The sequence below is a fragment of the Chiloscyllium punctatum genome, chromosome 48 (assembly GCF_047496795.1).
Source record: "Chiloscyllium punctatum isolate Juve2018m chromosome 48, sChiPun1.3, whole genome shotgun sequence".
Lineage (NCBI taxonomy): Eukaryota > Metazoa > Chordata > Chondrichthyes > Orectolobiformes > Hemiscylliidae > Chiloscyllium > Chiloscyllium punctatum.
In genome coordinates this window covers 44,544,325-44,560,646 of record NC_092786.1, presented here as the reverse complement: position 1 = coordinate 44,560,646, position 16,322 = coordinate 44,544,325, and the positions used below count along the sequence as shown (strand labels likewise).

At 40.5% G+C, this 16,322-nt stretch overlaps 1 protein-coding gene across 4 annotated transcripts in view; it reads left to right on the top strand.

The window, feature by feature from the left end:
• Positions 1-16,322, top strand: part of dmxl2 (Dmx-like 2) — a 141,772-nt gene that overhangs the window by 70,194 nt on the left and 55,256 nt on the right. For all 4 annotated transcript variants that reach the window (XM_072565098.1, XM_072565099.1, XM_072565097.1 and 1 more), the window contains exons 20-21: positions 11,275-11,444; positions 15,006-15,103. In XM_072565098.1, coding sequence (XP_072421199.1) covers positions 11,275-11,444; positions 15,006-15,103 — 268 coding nt within the window. The remainder of the gene's footprint in view (positions 1-11,274; positions 11,445-15,005; positions 15,104-16,322) is intronic.

Sequence of the window (16,322 nt, the reverse complement as noted above, 5' to 3'; positions counted from 1 at the left end):
GGAAGGTGGAAAAGAAGACAGAAATCAGAGACAGGGAGATATAAAAGGGATTTGCAGACAAGGGGTTTATTAATAGTAAACTAGGACAGAAGAAAAGCTGAGTAAGTGATGATCAGAGCTGAGAGTGGGAGAGAATGGGTAGGCTGTGCTGAAAGCAAACTGTCACGATTGGACCAAATTTGTGGATGGTTTAAAAAAAAATGGAAGGCCAAATCAGGCTCTAAAGCTTTTGAACTCAAAGTCAAGTCCTAGTGATATACTGTTCTTCAAGCTTGCACTGAGGCTCGCTGGAACAATACAGCAGGTCTGCGACGGAAATGCTGATGTGGGAATCTGGTGATATGTTGAAGTGGCAGGCAATTTGAAGCACAGGGTAATTTTTACGGACAGAATGTATGTATTCTGCAAAGTGGTCACCCAGTGTATGTTTCATTTCCTTAATGCAGAAGGGTCCACACTGAACAGCGAATACAGTAGACTAGGTTGAATGAAGTGTAGGTAAGTCGCTGCATCACCTGTAAGCTGTGTCTGAGGCTTTGAACAGTGAGGAGGAATGAGCTAAGTGGGCAGGTGTTTGCATGGCAAGGTGCTGTGGGGCACGAGGTGGTGTTAGGAATAGAGGAAGAGTGGACCGTGGTGCCTCGGTGGGAGTGGTCTCTGTGGAACACTGACAAAGTCAGGGAGGAGAATGTGTGTCTGGTCATGGCATCCTGCTGAACGTAACAGAAATGGCAACTTACCATCCTTTGGATGCAGAGGCTGGTGGAGTGGTAATTGAGGACTGGGGGAGGAGTCTATTGTTGTCGTGGGAGAGAAGAGCAGGGTCGAGGGCAAATGAAATGGATTGGATACAGGTAAGACTGCTGTCTACCAAGTGTTGGGGAATCCTTGGTTGAGGAAAAATATGGATATTTCTGAGGACCCTGATGGAAGGTGGCGTCATCAGAACAGCTTCAACAGAGATGGAGAAACTGGTGGAATGGGATGGAATCCTTGCATGGAGCAGGGTGTGAGGATGTATTGTCCAGGTACTCTAGGAACGTAAGCTTGAAACAAGGAATATTTCACGTACCTCACAAAGAGAGACATAACTGGGATCCATGTGAGTACACATGGCAACACCTTTCATCTGAAGAAAGTGTGAGAAGTTAAAGGAGAAGTTGCTCAGAACGAGAATGAGCTTGGCCAGGCGAAGACGGGTAGTGGTGGATTCAGGCCTTCTTTCCAGGATGAAGTGGAAGGCCCTGAGACCATCCTGATGGGAAATGGATCTGTAAAAAGATTGCATGTCCATGGTGAATAGGAGGCACCTGCTGCCTGCAAACTGGAAATTCTGAAACCAAAGTAAGCATGAGAAGAATCACAGATAGAAGTGAAGAGGGACTGGAGAAGGGGTGAAAAATTTAGTCAAAAGTAGAAGAGAGGGGGGATCTAAGATGGCGGCGATCTGAGAAGATCACACTGCAGAGCTTCGCATCGCAGCAGGAACAGGACCAGGACAATCCTTTAACCCACCCAACCCAGGTCATCAGGATTTCTTGGGGTGTTGGAAAGATTGTGGAGCCCCAAGAAAAATTTTAAAATTGACTTGCCTGTATTTTCAGCTGTCCAGAAATGCCTAAGAAGGTAGGAGGAGCATCTGAGGCTGGGCCTGCAGCTCAGCCTTCAGCAGCCTCAGAGCAGATTACTCTCCAGGACCTGGTGAACCAGCTCTCGAAATCTCGCGAGATGTTGGGGAAACAGATTGAAGAGAAGCTGGCTCCAGTCTCTCTCATGCTGCAGAAGCATGAGCAGCAGCTGGAAGACCTGGAGAAGAGGACGGATGAAGTGGAGCACAGGGTCACAGTGGTGGAAGCTGATGCCAGTTCATTGAAGGAAGAGATCCAAGCCCTGAAGACACAGGTTCGTAATTTGCGTGACCAAGTGGATGATCTTAAAAACAGGGGCAGGAGAAAAAACATTCGGATCATCGGTCTGCCTGAGGGGTAAGGAAGATGAGCGGCCTGCGGAATTTGTTGAAGATTGGCTTCCGAAATTCCTTGACTTGGGAGACTGGCGTGAGAGGATTGAAGATAGAGAGGGCTCACCGGGTCGCAGCACGGAGGTTGGGTCTGGGACAACGCCCTCACCCTTTCCTGGTGCACTTCCATCATTAATGGGATAAGGAGAGAGTCATGGAGGCTTCCAGACTCCAGGGGAAGGATCCAAAGGCCCTAATTTACGAGGGGTCTAAGATCATGTTTTTTCAGGACTTTTCAGCGGCGGTGATCCAGAAACGAAAATCGTGTGATGGTGTCAAGAGAAGACTGAAGGAGCTTGGGATTCAGTACTCCCTGAGATATCCGGAAGTGCTTCGGATCACCTTAGATGGATCCGTGCATCTCTTTGACACATCAGAGAAGACAAGAGACTTTGTGGACAAACTAACCTAAGTTAAACAATTGTAGTATGTATAAATATTGTTGCTTGGGTATGCCTTTATCATTCTGTAAAAGAAATGGAGGAAATCCGGTTGGAGCTTTGTTTTTCCCCTTTTTTTTCCTCGATTGATAATTTGGTTCAAACTATGTCTGGCGGTGGTTAAGATGTACATTTTAAATTTCTAAGTTAGGACATACCAAAGGATGGGTGGGGTATTTATTCCCCTTTTTTTATATAAAAGAATATTTTTTTATTCATATTGATATTCTATGGGGTGTTTATTCTTTTTAGCTTGTGCTTGCGAGGCGGCTCTAGCTGGGAGAAGTGAAGGTGGTTGAGATGGTTAGATGTCTATTTATGGGCAGTTCGGGACGGGTAGTTGCCCCCTCCAGGAAGGGGGTGAGTTCCCCTACTCAGCGCTATTGTCGCTTTATAGTTGGTTTGTTTTCTGGGTTTTTTTTGTTTTTTATTTTTAATAAACTTGTATGTTTGTTAAATGTAGTGGTTTTAGTTTATGTAGTCTTTTTTATATTTGGTGGATCATGCGACACGAAGGCTCAGCAATTTGTGGTTCGGGTTCCTCCTCTCTGGAATTTAAATGTAATTGTGGAAGATTATGGCTAATGATTTGATTAAATGGTGTACCTGGAATATCAAGGGAAGTCACTCACCAATTAAGAGGAAGAAGGTACTCTTGAGTCTTCGAAAGGAGAAGGTGGATATTGCTTTGTTACAGGCGACACATTTGGATGACAAGGAGCATCTGAAATTACAGCAGAATGGCTTTGACTGAGTTTACTTTTCATCATTTAATGCCAGAAGTAGGGGAGTGGCTATATTGGTTAGGAAAAATCTCTCATTTAAATTGTTGGAATGTGTTAAAGACACATATGGGAGGTTTGTAATTCTTAAAGCCTTGATAAATGGGGAAGAATGTGACATTTTAAATGTTTATTGTCCCCCAGCTCATCCTCTTAAATTCTTGGTATATGCTTTTTCTAAACTGATAAGTCTTAAGTCTCGGCACATCATTATAGGGGGAGATTTTAACTGCCTCATGGTCCCCACAGTAGACAGGTTGCCTAAAGGTCCCTCGATACCCTCGGCACAAACTAAACAGTTATTGGGTTTGTGTGGGGAATTAGGATTGGTGGACGTCTGGAGGTGTCTCCACCCTACAGGTAGGGATTTCACATTTTTCTCCAATCCGCACAGATGTCATATGAGGATTGTTTTTTTTTCTGACCCCTGCAGTAACCCTGGATCTGGTGGCATCCTGTACGATTGGTAATGTTGCCATCTCTGATCATGGTCCAGTGTACCTCATGGTTAAAATTAAGGATGTTACAGTGGATTCAAGGTACTGGCGAATGGACCCCTTTATTCTCATGGAAGCAAGTTTGTAGAGCATTTCTCTAGAAAATTTCGGGCATTCCTAGACATCAACATAGGCTCGGTTGATAGCTCATCTGTTATCTGGGAAACTGCCAAAGCTTATGCCAGGGGGTTAGTTATTTCATATTCCGCAAGTAGGAAGCGGCAGAAGGGTGAGCAGCAACGTCTCCTTGAAGCACGGTTGAAGGCAGCCGAGAAGGTCTATTTTGACAGACCTCATTGGTCAAACTACAGAGGATTATGGCACTGCGGTCTGCACTAAATTCCGTGCTCACGCAGACGGCAAAGAAGGAGCTGGCTTTTGCAAAGCAAAGGTTATACGAGCATGGTGACAAGCCAGGCAAATACTTAGCATACCTTGCCAGAAAGAGAAGTGTCCCACAAACCATTACAGCGATTAGGGAAGGATCTGGGAACCTAACATGTGATTCTAAAAAGATTAATGTGGCGTTCCACAGAGATTCTACTTTAAATTATCAGTCTGAGAATTGTGAGGAGGGGCAGGCCAAATGGAATCCTGTTTTAGAGATCTGAAGCTCCCCGGTGTGACTCCCGAACAACAGTATTTTCTCAATGCCCCATTATCAGAGCAAGAAGTGCTGGAAGCTGTCAGGCAGCTTCAGAGTGGAAAGGCGCCCGGTCCTAATGGACTTCCCAGTGAATTCTATAAGGAATTTATAAGTATGCTGTCAGGCCCGATGCTGAATATGTTTAATGATTCATACAGTCATGTTTGTCTCCCACCATCTCTGAGAGTGGCCAATATTTCACTTATCCTTAAAAAAGGGAAGGATCAGGAAGACTGTGCTTCATACACGCCCATCTTGCTCTTAAATGTGGACTTTAAGATCCTTTCTAAGGTTTTTGCGTTAAGGCTGGAGACTGTGTTACCTTCTGTTATTAAAGAGGATCAGACGGGCTTCATAAAGGGTCGCAGATCCTCCAATAACGTTAGGAGGCTGCTTAATGTAATTCAAGCATGCCAACAGCAGTCAGTCAAGACAGTGATTGGTGATTTCTTTAGATGCAGAGAAGGCATTTGACTGAGTTGAGTGGCTGTACCTTTTCTATACTCTAGACCAGTTTGGTCTGGGCGAAGTTTTCATAAGATGGGTAAAGGCTCTCTACAGTGGCCCTCTCGCTGCGGTCATTACCAATAGGGTACAATCAAGCAATTTTAATATTTCTAGGGGCAGCCGGCAGGGCTGTCCCCTTTCACCATTACTTTTTACATTGGTGATTGAACCGTTGGCAGAGGCCATTCGTGGGGATCTCAATATATCAGCTCCAGAAGTGGGGTCAAAATTACATAAGATCTCGCTGTATGCAGATGATGTTCTAATTTTCTTGACAAATCCAGCAGTCTCAGTGCCTTGCCTGATACAATGCATTCACGCGCTTGGCGCTTTTTCAGTGTATAAGATTAATTTTGCTAAATCAGAGGCTATGCCTATGGGTGATCTTACGAAAGAGTTGGCTCTTGGGAGTGACTATAGATTCCCATTTAGGTGATCACAGGGGGGTTTTGTGTATTTGGGCATATTCATTACTCCAGTTCTGTTCAAAGCCAATTTTACTCAATTATTTGAAAAAAATTAAACAAGATCTCCAAAGATGGGAGGCACTTCCAGTCTCATGGTTGGGTCGGATAGCGCTTATTAAGATGAATATTCTCCCTCGTTTGCTACACCCTATACAGATGCTTCCCCTGATTTTCAATAAACAAACACTCAGGAGACTGAACGGTTGGTTCAGCTCCATTATCTGGCACCATAAACGGCCCCTCATTAAATTAGCCAAACTGCAGTTGCTTCACAGATTGGGGGGAGTAGACCTTCCGGACATTAAAAATTATCAATTAAGCTCACCTTTGACCTGCGTGAGTGATTGGGTTTGTGGGGACCCTCTTTCAATATGGCTAGATATCGAAGTCTCCCAGGCAAGGTGCCCCTTATCAGTTTGCTGTTTTTGGACAAGGTGAGGACAGTTAGGGAATATTGCCGTAACCCAATAGTCATCAATACTGTTAAAGCATGGAGGGCAATTCGGCAGAGGGAAGGTAATATTGGCAAAACATCTTTGTTTACACCTTTAGTGGGTATGCCGAGCTTTCAACCAGGTATGATAGATTCAGGATTTAAATGTTGGGCAGCTAGGGGTATATCTTGCATGGGTGATTTATTTGAGGGAGATGAAATGATGTTCCTTCGATCAGTTAGTATGGAAGTACTAGTTACCTAATAGAGACCTCTTTCGTTTTTTTTTCAAGTTAGGGATTTTATTCAAAAAAGGACCACACTTTTGACTGATCCCTACAAATCTGACATAGAAAGAGGGGTACTAAGGGCTAAGAGCACAGTCTCTATCAGTACTCTATATCACCAATTGGGGGGGTGCCACCTCAGATGAGTCTGATCGACTCTGCAAGATGTGGGAAAGAGAGCTGGATGTTCTGTAAGATGTGGGAAAAAGAGCTGGGTGTTGAAGTTTCTTCAGAGGTATGGGAGGATATTTGGGAGAATGCGAGGAAGATATCAATTTGCAATAGGACCCATGCTTTACAGTTGAAGATTCTCCACAGGGTCCACTTAGCCCCAGACCGTTTATCAAAATTTAAACCAGGGGTATCTTCAGCATGTCCCAAGTGCAAGGTCTGTACGGGTACTCTTACCCATTGTCTTTGGTCTTGTGACAGGCTTCAAACATATTGGAGCGCTGTGGTCTGTGCAATGGAGAGGATTTTATGTGTAAGGGTGGAGAAGGACCCTATTTCGCTCTTTTTGGGCCTACCCATTGTATTTCCTGCAGACTCGCATAAGGCAAAACTTTTCAATATTCTTACATTCTGTGCAAGGAAGAATATCTTGCTAGGTTGGATATCAGAAAATCCCCCAGGCCTGTCGGGTTGGCGGACGATTGTTATGGAGCATATTCCCCTGGATTTTCTCACAAATATGGTACACCACAAAACTGAGAACTTTTACAAGACATGGCAACCCTTTTTGAAATACCTGGACACAGATTTATCTGCCACACTAACAAGGGCTTTTATATAGCCGTAACGATTGTGTTTCAGGAGTCCAATATCCAGGGAGGAGGAACTGTGAATGTATGAGTGTTTTGTTTGGCTGGGCTGGGCTGAGTTATTACTATTTATTTGTTTGTTGTTAGGTATTTATTTAGTTAGTTAAATAGCTAGTTTAGGTTTTTTTAAATTTTATACTTCTGTATATATGTTTATACATTCGTATAGGAGGGTGGGCTGGGGAATTTGTTTTTATTATTTGGGTTTAGTTTTGTACTATTTTTGTACTGTTTTGAATTGCATTGTTTTGTATTTATTGTAATGTTTAAAAATCTATTTTTTCTTAATAAAAATATATTATAAAAAAAGAAGAGAGATGTTCCTGGGGTCACAAACTGGTGGAAACAATGGGTCTGCCCAGATGGTTCTGCATGTGGATTTGGGGATTAGGTAGAAGCAGACTGTGTAGAATTGAGAGGCTATGAGCTGGGAGGGTGTCGGGCTGGGGACAGGTGGGGAGGAGGGAAGATTCCCAGATGAGATAAGGCTAGTGACCGGCATAATGGCCTGAAGTTCGATAATGGGGTCATTGGTGTAGGGGAGATAGAAGGAGGAATGGCATCTCATTTTCAGCTTAGGGATCCTGCAGCCCCTGGGACTCAACATTGAGTTTGATAACATTTTAGAGCCTGATTCATCCTTCCATGTTTTTACACACCCAATCCTGTCATGACATTGCTTGCTTATTGTGCAGCCAATCCATTCTCACTCACTCAGGCCTATTATCATCTTTCACCTTAGTCTACTCATTTTCACTTAAGCAGTTTCTTTTCCATCTTGGCCTACTATCAATAATTCCCTTGTCAGTCTATCCTTTTTATATCTTTCTCTCCGGGTTCCATCTACACCTGTCCGCTCAACTCCTTCACTTCTCCTCATCCTCCTGTTTAGCGGAGCTACCAGTTTTTCGTAGCTGCTATCAGTTCTGATGATGAGTCACTGGATTTAAAATGTCAATACTGTTTTCTCCCACAGATACTGCCAGACCTGCTGAGTTTCACCAGCAATTTCTGTTTTAGATCTTCAACATCTGCAGTTCTTTTAAACAAAAGTCTTTGTTTTACTTTAAGTTCAAGATTTCCTTTGTTTCCCCCTTGGTATCCTAAACTTCCTGATCTCAAACAACCCAATGCTCCTGTCCACATCCTCTGGATCTCCAACCAACTCTGTTCACTTTACATTCAGCAACAACACCTTTTGCCATATTGTCCTTGCTGTCTAAAACTCTCAGCATCTCTGCCTGCATCTTTTTCGTTACTGTTACAAACTGCGCAAATTTCTTGTGTACATCCATTTCCCCACTCCTCACCCTCTGTTTATTCCATGCAGCTCAATGCCTATTCCGGATCCATTCTTTGTACATAATCAGCATTACTGAAATGTAAGTTGTTGTTGCATATATATAACAATATGTAGAGCACTGTACAAAGGGGAAAAATAAATTAAGGCAACTAAGTTTTCAGCTGGAAAGCTATGGAAACAGCTGCATGTCGCATCTCATCTTGCCTAGTAGCAGGAAGATACTGCAGTTGGAGAGCAACAATATAAAAGAACATGAAAATGATTCAAAGTGTTTTGTCTAAAGTAAAATGCTCTAAGTTCTGGCTGTTCTTTGAAATGCAATTATGCTGAAAAACAGTTGATAGAAGCAAGATCTTCTTTACAAACCATGATAGTGCCAGGGCTGTGGTAAAAATATTTTGTCTTATCAGCATAGACCTATGCTGTGTTAACTTAAAGCCATTACCTGTTCGCAATTGGGGATATTAGAGAATATAAGTGGTATAATAACAAAAATGCTTTTTTTTTTGGTACTTTTCTCCCCCTTTCTATACACGTGTTTTTATTGCATAAGAGCAATCCCCTAGTACAGTGGTTTTCAGCCAGTGTGCTACAAAATCTTTGGGAAGCAATTCTGCTTAATGGAGCATCGAAGCCTTGCCCCCTGTTTCAGATCTCCTCCAGAGCTTCAAAGTCTATTATTCTCCCTGTTGGCTGTGCATGCCTAGACTTCTCATACTGCTCACGTGGTATGAAAATAGTGGATGTTCCACGGAATTCTTTGTCCCATTGAAGTGTGCCCTCATACTGAAAAGGTTGGGAACCACTGCCCTAGTATCCTGACCAACTGGCTCTTCTCTATGCTTAAATAATGATGGCATCATAGCTGCAGTTAATCATTTTCTTATGCACTTACAACCTGGGGTATCCTCTTTCTCAGCTCAGAATTTGTAGCAGCCAGGTTGTTCCATTATTGCATTCTGCAAACTCAGAATTAACTAGGGATCAATGATCAAGACACTGAACATTGCATTCATCACAGATTCATTTGTCTTTCAAATGATGCAGTCTGTTCTTTGTGGAATTGTTGTGACTCTATAAGGTACCGTTAACTATGTAAAACTCATCAAATCACCTCACTGATCATTATATTATCCAGAAGCTATTGTTGCAAATGTCGAATTGGATAGGTTCCCTAAACTGCTTCAAAATGGAGAAAAAGAAGGTGATTAGCATCTGGATTGGGATGATAGAAACTAGGAAGAGGAATGGAGTTGGGCAAGGGATAAATAAACTATCTTAGATTTTCCTAGTTTGTAGTTGGAAGCATTTCTGGTTCAACTGTGAATTGACATTGGATTACTTGACACAGTTGTTAGCACTCTTGCCTCTGAGTCACATGATTATGGGTTCAGGTGCCTTTCCTGTTCTTGATTACTACACAAAAATCAAAGCTGACAATCTACTGGAGTGTTGCAGTGCTATTGTTCATAGTATAATGGTACTGTCTGTACATCTGGCCCAGTGCTCCCAATTCAATTATCTTTATCAGGGTTTATCATCCGGGGAAGGGAGCATTCATGATGCAATTTATTGGGTTACTAATCAGCATGAAATCCTCCTATCACATCCCACTTTTCTAATGGTGGAAAAAAATGTTTGAAGATATGCTTTTCAAAGAAAAAAAGGAATGTTATCAGCAAAGCATGACAGGAAGCATTTGTTGTGAGACAGGAAGTGAATGCTGCATGCAAGATTTGTAAAAATTAAATCATATTTGAGAGGTGATTAATGGGAGCTCTTATAATTATGTGAAACTAAGCCAGTACCTATAGATAGCATCTCTTGAGAGGTAATGGTATATGATAAAAAGAGGGACAAGCATGAAACCTTGGGGTACTTCAAGGACAAACTGTGCGAGATTTTTTAACAGGTGGAAGGGTAACCAAATAGAAAAGGACTGCTGAGAAAAAGTAATGGAAGAGAATAGAGTAGTGTATAACAAAATTACTGAGGAACAGCGATTATCATGCAACAAGACTGCAGTTGCAAAGGGGGCTGGATAGTACATGCCACAGCTAGCAGTGTTTCTGATGGGTGTTGAGGCTACATGTAAAAGAGTCAATTGAACTGGTTATAAATTGAATTGATTGCAGTAATACAACTAGCATAGGCAGTAGAATAGGAGTGGACAGCTCTGTTCAAACACTCACATAAACAAAGATGGGAAGAAGGGGGGGCATATGGGAGCTGCCCTACATGCATCAGGGCTACCTCCCAACCCCTTCCTAAAATGCCACCCATTCTTCCACACTACCTCTCCAATACAACCTGGTCCCACACTCTGCACCCCACACACATGACCCCTCCACACCATGAAATCCTGGAACTTGTTTTCTTTGAAAGGTCATTTTCCTCTTTGGTCTCCTTGCACATTCTGGGCAGTGCCACTTTATAGCTATGGGAGCAGAATTCAGCCACTCAGCCCATCAAGTCCGTTCTGCTATTCGATCATGGCTGACATGTGACCACTATTACATTGTGGAAGTGCTGAACAATCAGTTTCACTGACAGCTTAAGTAGGCAATACCACCTCCTGAATAAGGAGTGAAAGTCCACTCTGAGTCATTTTAGCATGCCCTGCAGTTGTCCATTCTCTGTATACTTGTGTCTGGAATGTTGATGGTACTTGATTCTCTTTTGGTTAAAGGACAAAATAAAAGGAAAACTTCTGAAATATAAACAGGAAATTCTGGGATAAGTAAGAGCAAAATTTAGTCATAAGAAGTAATGGAGCTAAGGAATTGACATACATTTCTTTAACTATGAATATATATGTTAAGTAGATTTTAATTTTTATCTAAATCAGTCCTAACTGTATGTGATAGAAGGTATATTTTGTGTTTATTCTATTAAGGTTTCCTTTTTCTGTATAGATTATTCAGTAATGTTATTTGTTGCTTTGAACTTGTAAAGTCATAGAGTGAGGAATCCAGTCTAATACCTTGACATATCTATAATAAATGCTTAAATTTCTGCTTGAGTTAGTGTAGCATTTCTCGGGACACAGAAATTGTTATTGTACTTTGTAGGCTTGTCCACGTGCCACTTTGCCTGGGCCTTTCATTCTGAAGCTGAAGAGGAATTGCTTAATATGATTCCTGCCATGCAGAAAGGAGATCCTCAGTGGTCTGAGCTGAAAGCTATGGGAGTAGGCTGGTGGGTTCGAAACATCAATACACTCCGCAAGACCATTGAGAAGGTATTGTAATTGTAACTATACGTTAAAAATTTACAAATAAGTGTACATAGAAATTGGCGGATAAACATATTCAGTAATATAAACGCAATATTCCACAAATTTTGGGTGCAACCCAATTTTGTTTTTGCAACTTGTCTGACATGTTTTGCTTTATCGAGATGTTTTACAATAGTGAAATGTGGACTTCTCATTTGCAGTTGAAAGTAAAAGCATCACTATATGTCATGATGGTCATTACTTCTTCACATCATGACCAAGTTGTAATAAATGCAAGTCCTTCCATTATTGTGCTCAGCTTGAAGAGAATAATAAGATAAATAGGAGAAGGACAAGGCCATAACACCCCTCAAACCTGCTCCATCATTCAGTAAGATCGTAGCAGATCCTGTATTTTGGTCTCAATTCCTCTTTTCTGCCAGTCCTGTAGTCCTCAGTTCCTATATAGTTCAACAATCTGTTCATCTCAGCCCTGAAAATATTCAATGACTAACTTGCACAGTTGTCTGGGATAGAGAATTCCAAGGGTTCAAGGTATCCTCCTCATCTCAACCTTAAGTGACCCTTTATTCTGCAATCATCTTCAATTCATTATTTTAGCATCTACCCTCTAAGGCTTTTCAGAATCTTCTTTGCTCCAATAAGATCACCTCCTATTCTTCTCAATTTCAATGAGTATACAGTCAAACCTGTCCACCTTTCCCTAAGGATAATCCCTTTGTTCCAAGAATGAATCTAATTTTGACATCCTACAGTGATTTGATAGTAAATCACTAGCACTTTTTTTGTAGAGTGCTTGCTAAATTTTATTTACTTAGTTTACGAAAATGAGGTAACATTTGCCAGTAAAAAGATTAACTGTTTTTTATTCTCAAACTGTGAGTAGATTTCTTTAAAGTAGCTTTGGCTTTCCCGGATAATCCAGTGAACATATACAGCCAAAGATGTGAAACAGAATGTAACAAACATGGCCATATCTTTTTGATTTTGGTCTGCATTGTGTTACCTCATCTCTAGGTGAGTATCAAAGAACAAGCTACATGGAATTTGAGCCAGAGGAGACAAAAAAACCTTTAATTACTGGCAGTGAAAATATCTTAATGTCACAGGTTGAAACGGTTAAGTGTGATTGTGATTGTTATGATGATTCATTGAATAACCTGCTGGACCTCACTATCTCGATTCCTACATGAAAATTTACAAATTTGGATGTGATTTCATAGGGATGGTAATGTCCAGGACTGATATTTTCTGTAGACAAAATTTAAACAAATAACATCCAAGGATTTCCATTGCTCGAATTGTATGATGTAACTTCCTTGCCATATTTCAGGCAGCTGTACAGTATTTCCTTTTTTGTATTTGTAATTTTTATACAGCCATTACTAGTTTAATAATCAACTGTAAAATACAAATTAATATTTCTGCAGGCAAAGGTGTATAGAGAATTCTTGAATTAACACAGAAATCAGGAGAACTTGTGATCTGCCCAGTGGGAATAAATAGAGTGACAGTGATAATTGAACTTTATTGGCGTATAGTAATTTTAACTTTGCTTTGGTCCATCTTACTGAGGACCAAGTTAAGATTAGATTAGATTACTTAGTGTGGAAACAGGCCCTTCGGCCCAACAAGTCCACACCGACCCGCTGAAGTTTAACCCACCCAGACCCATTTACCCCTTCACCTAACACTATGGGTAATTTAGCATGGCCAATTCACCTAACCTGCATATTTTTGGATTGTGGGAGGAAACCAGAGCACCCGGAGGAAACCCACGCAGACACTGGGAGAATGTGCAAACTCCAAACTCCTGAGGCGGGAATTGAACCCAGGTCTCTGGCGCTGTGAGGCAACAGTGCTAACCACTGTGCCACTCTGCCACCGTGCCGCCCACAAAGATCAGCCCTGAGTCACAATTGTTCATAGAATCCTCCTTATTTGGTTCCTAGTCCATCAATATAAAATTCTTGTGCCCAAATGGTATTAACATTCCCTTCTTGTAATATCCAAAATTCCTGTGACCCTTTATTATTCGGATTCCAAGCTCTGTTGTCTCACTACCTCCATTTGGTCTTAAACTTGATCAAAGAAGGGATTTTAATCAGTCACTTTTAAGGAGCTTTGTGGCACAGTGATAGTATCTCTGTCTCTTGGCCAGGAGGACCAGATACAAGTCCTACCTGCCCCAGGTGTGCCATAACATGTTCAAATGAGTTGATTAAAATAACTATCGGTCTGTTTCTGAATTTTTCTTCCTTTGCCTCAGAGCCCGCTTTTCTTACACATTTATGAAGTAACTTGCAGCTTTAGTATCTGTTAAAGGCATTGCTGAGAAAAAGATTAATTTTGCCAAAGCTTTTCCTCTTGTGCTCATCAGGACATTTTACAAGAATGCAAATTCAAGGGAAAAACCAACATTTATACTGCATGACAAGAGAACACTGAATGATTGATTGGCAAGTGAACTTTGGTAGAGGCATTGCCTATGGAAAATGCAGTGATTAATGCAGGTTAATAGTTAAGCTATTAACTGGGCAGTTTAACACTTTGATCAGGGCATTTACTTGAGAAATGAATCAGTGGCTGGTCTTATTTTGTTGAGTTGAAACAGGCTCAGTGTATGTAATTCTTCTTTATCTCTGCAAAGAGCCTGTGTGTTAACATATGTAGCTTCAAGTACATGCAACACAGCAAGCCCAACTAGCAATCTCAAATTCAGTTACCAGAGTAATTCCTCACAAGCTCAAGATTATCTAGCACGTGTAAAGTTACATCTAGAGTCAGACACTGTTGCAAGTTTTGCAAGTACAGGCTTTGGTACAGCCAGTATTTTGTTTGTTGCAAACAGCTGAAGGGACATACTGATGCTACAGTGTACTTTTTAAAAATATTACTCAAGGCTCGTACTACCAAACGATTGTCTTTTAAAGACCTTATGTGAATATAAATTTTGTTGCTCTGTTATCAACGTTGTCATTACCTCTTTTCTGTTGTTCCTCCATACTATTTGTATTTCCTACATTTTATCATTTAAATTATCTGCCTAAATTATAACCATCAAATGCTTTTTCAAGTTTTCATGTTGATTAATCTTTCTGTTTGTGGGAATTGATTTTCAGTATTTTCCTTACCTTTCCTTTTTATTTCCTGGAATATGCTTCGCACTCCTAAATGCTTCAGATTGCAAGTCTACAGTTCTGTTTCTCAATGTGTCTACAGATTTATTCACAGTTTCTTTTCCATAGTTTTGCAGCCCATATATATATATTCCAATAGTGACTAATTCCTTGCTATTGTCTGTGTAATGCAAAGTGGTGCTTTTTAGGCCATATTTCTGTTTTAACCCCATTTACATTAGTGCTCTACTTCCTTCTAATTCTATCTACTACTATCACTCCCTTTAAAAGTGAAAAATCCATTTATATATTGTTACCAATATGGACTATGGCAACAGTACTTTAGATGTAGCAGTTGTGTCACAATTCTAATTGCATCAGTTGCTCCCAATCCCAAATGCGAGGATATATTTGTGAAAGTGCTTTATTTTCACTTTTTACACAGGTTGCTAAAGCTGCTTTCCAAAGAAATAATGCTGCAATGGATGCTGCATTATTTTATCTTGCTATAAAGAAAAAGGCTGTACTTTGGGGCTTATTCAGGTATGTCTGTAATAAAAATACATACTAAGGCCATTTAGGACAAAAGTGAACAGCGAAGCTTTTTTGTTAATATCTATTCTCACTTCAAGTTGTGTCTTTCGAACAGCACTAACCCTGAATATTGAAAATCGTATGCCATTATCTTTTGTAAACCTCAATGATAAGGCTGTCTGTTTGTATTTCTTCTATTACTGATTTGACTAAGTTGGTTTGAGAACTCTTTACATTAAATAATGACCTCTTCTCCATCTCAGCAAAATAGTTTTTATTTAGTATGGAAAGGTTTTTTTCTTTGTTTCTTCGCTTCTGCTCAAACAGGAACTAAGTTAGGGGAAGATTGTAATTTTGAAAATATTGTGTCTCAGTTATGATGTTTATGCTATCCGAAGCTTCTACCATGAACCCAGCATGGATGTTTAGTCATCTGGGTTACTTTAGCAATTAATTTTAAGTCCACTTTGATACTTTCCACAATGCTTTTCATGCAGTCCTACATAATCATCAAAAGTTTGATCCTCGCTATCCTTTACCTAACTTCAAGATAGATATTGAATTTGTGTTCTTCATTTTGACAGTAAGTGCCCAAGTTTGTTTTCAGTGTAGATCTATTTCTTTTGCCAAGCAGAAATTTATTTTTCTTGTTTTTGGGTTACATTCTCTAATAAACATAGCAGTAAATCCTGAAAAAAACTATATTACAGTTTTCCCTTAAGCCAGTGCTTCAGGCAAAGCATTAGAAAGACACTCAAAATTCTTTCTTGAATGTGTAACTGTCACCTCAGATTCATAACTACTGGATGCCCTATTACACTGGAAACCCAAAAATTTGGCAGTAGCTTCAACTGAAGGGTTGGCATAGTTTAGAAATCAGAATGTTACTGGAGGGAAAATGGTTGGCAAGTTTGGAATTGTTTATGAAGATGGTCCTGACGTGCTGAAGATCAGAAGGTCTCACGTTTGTTTAAAAATGTTGAGGAATTGGGAAATTCATGTGTAATATATTATTTCTTTATACCAGTGTTCACAAATCAAGATTGTCAATAGACTTAACTTATTTATTATCAGGTGTAATTTGTTAGAAAATAATGTGAAAAGTGTAGTATGGTGTTGTCATTCTCCCGCGCCATCTTGAAACACAGAAAAATATACCAAAACATTGAATTTAAAAGCAGAAAAATAAAGAAATAAAGTACAGCTTTAGAGTCCTTCTTGTCAAGTG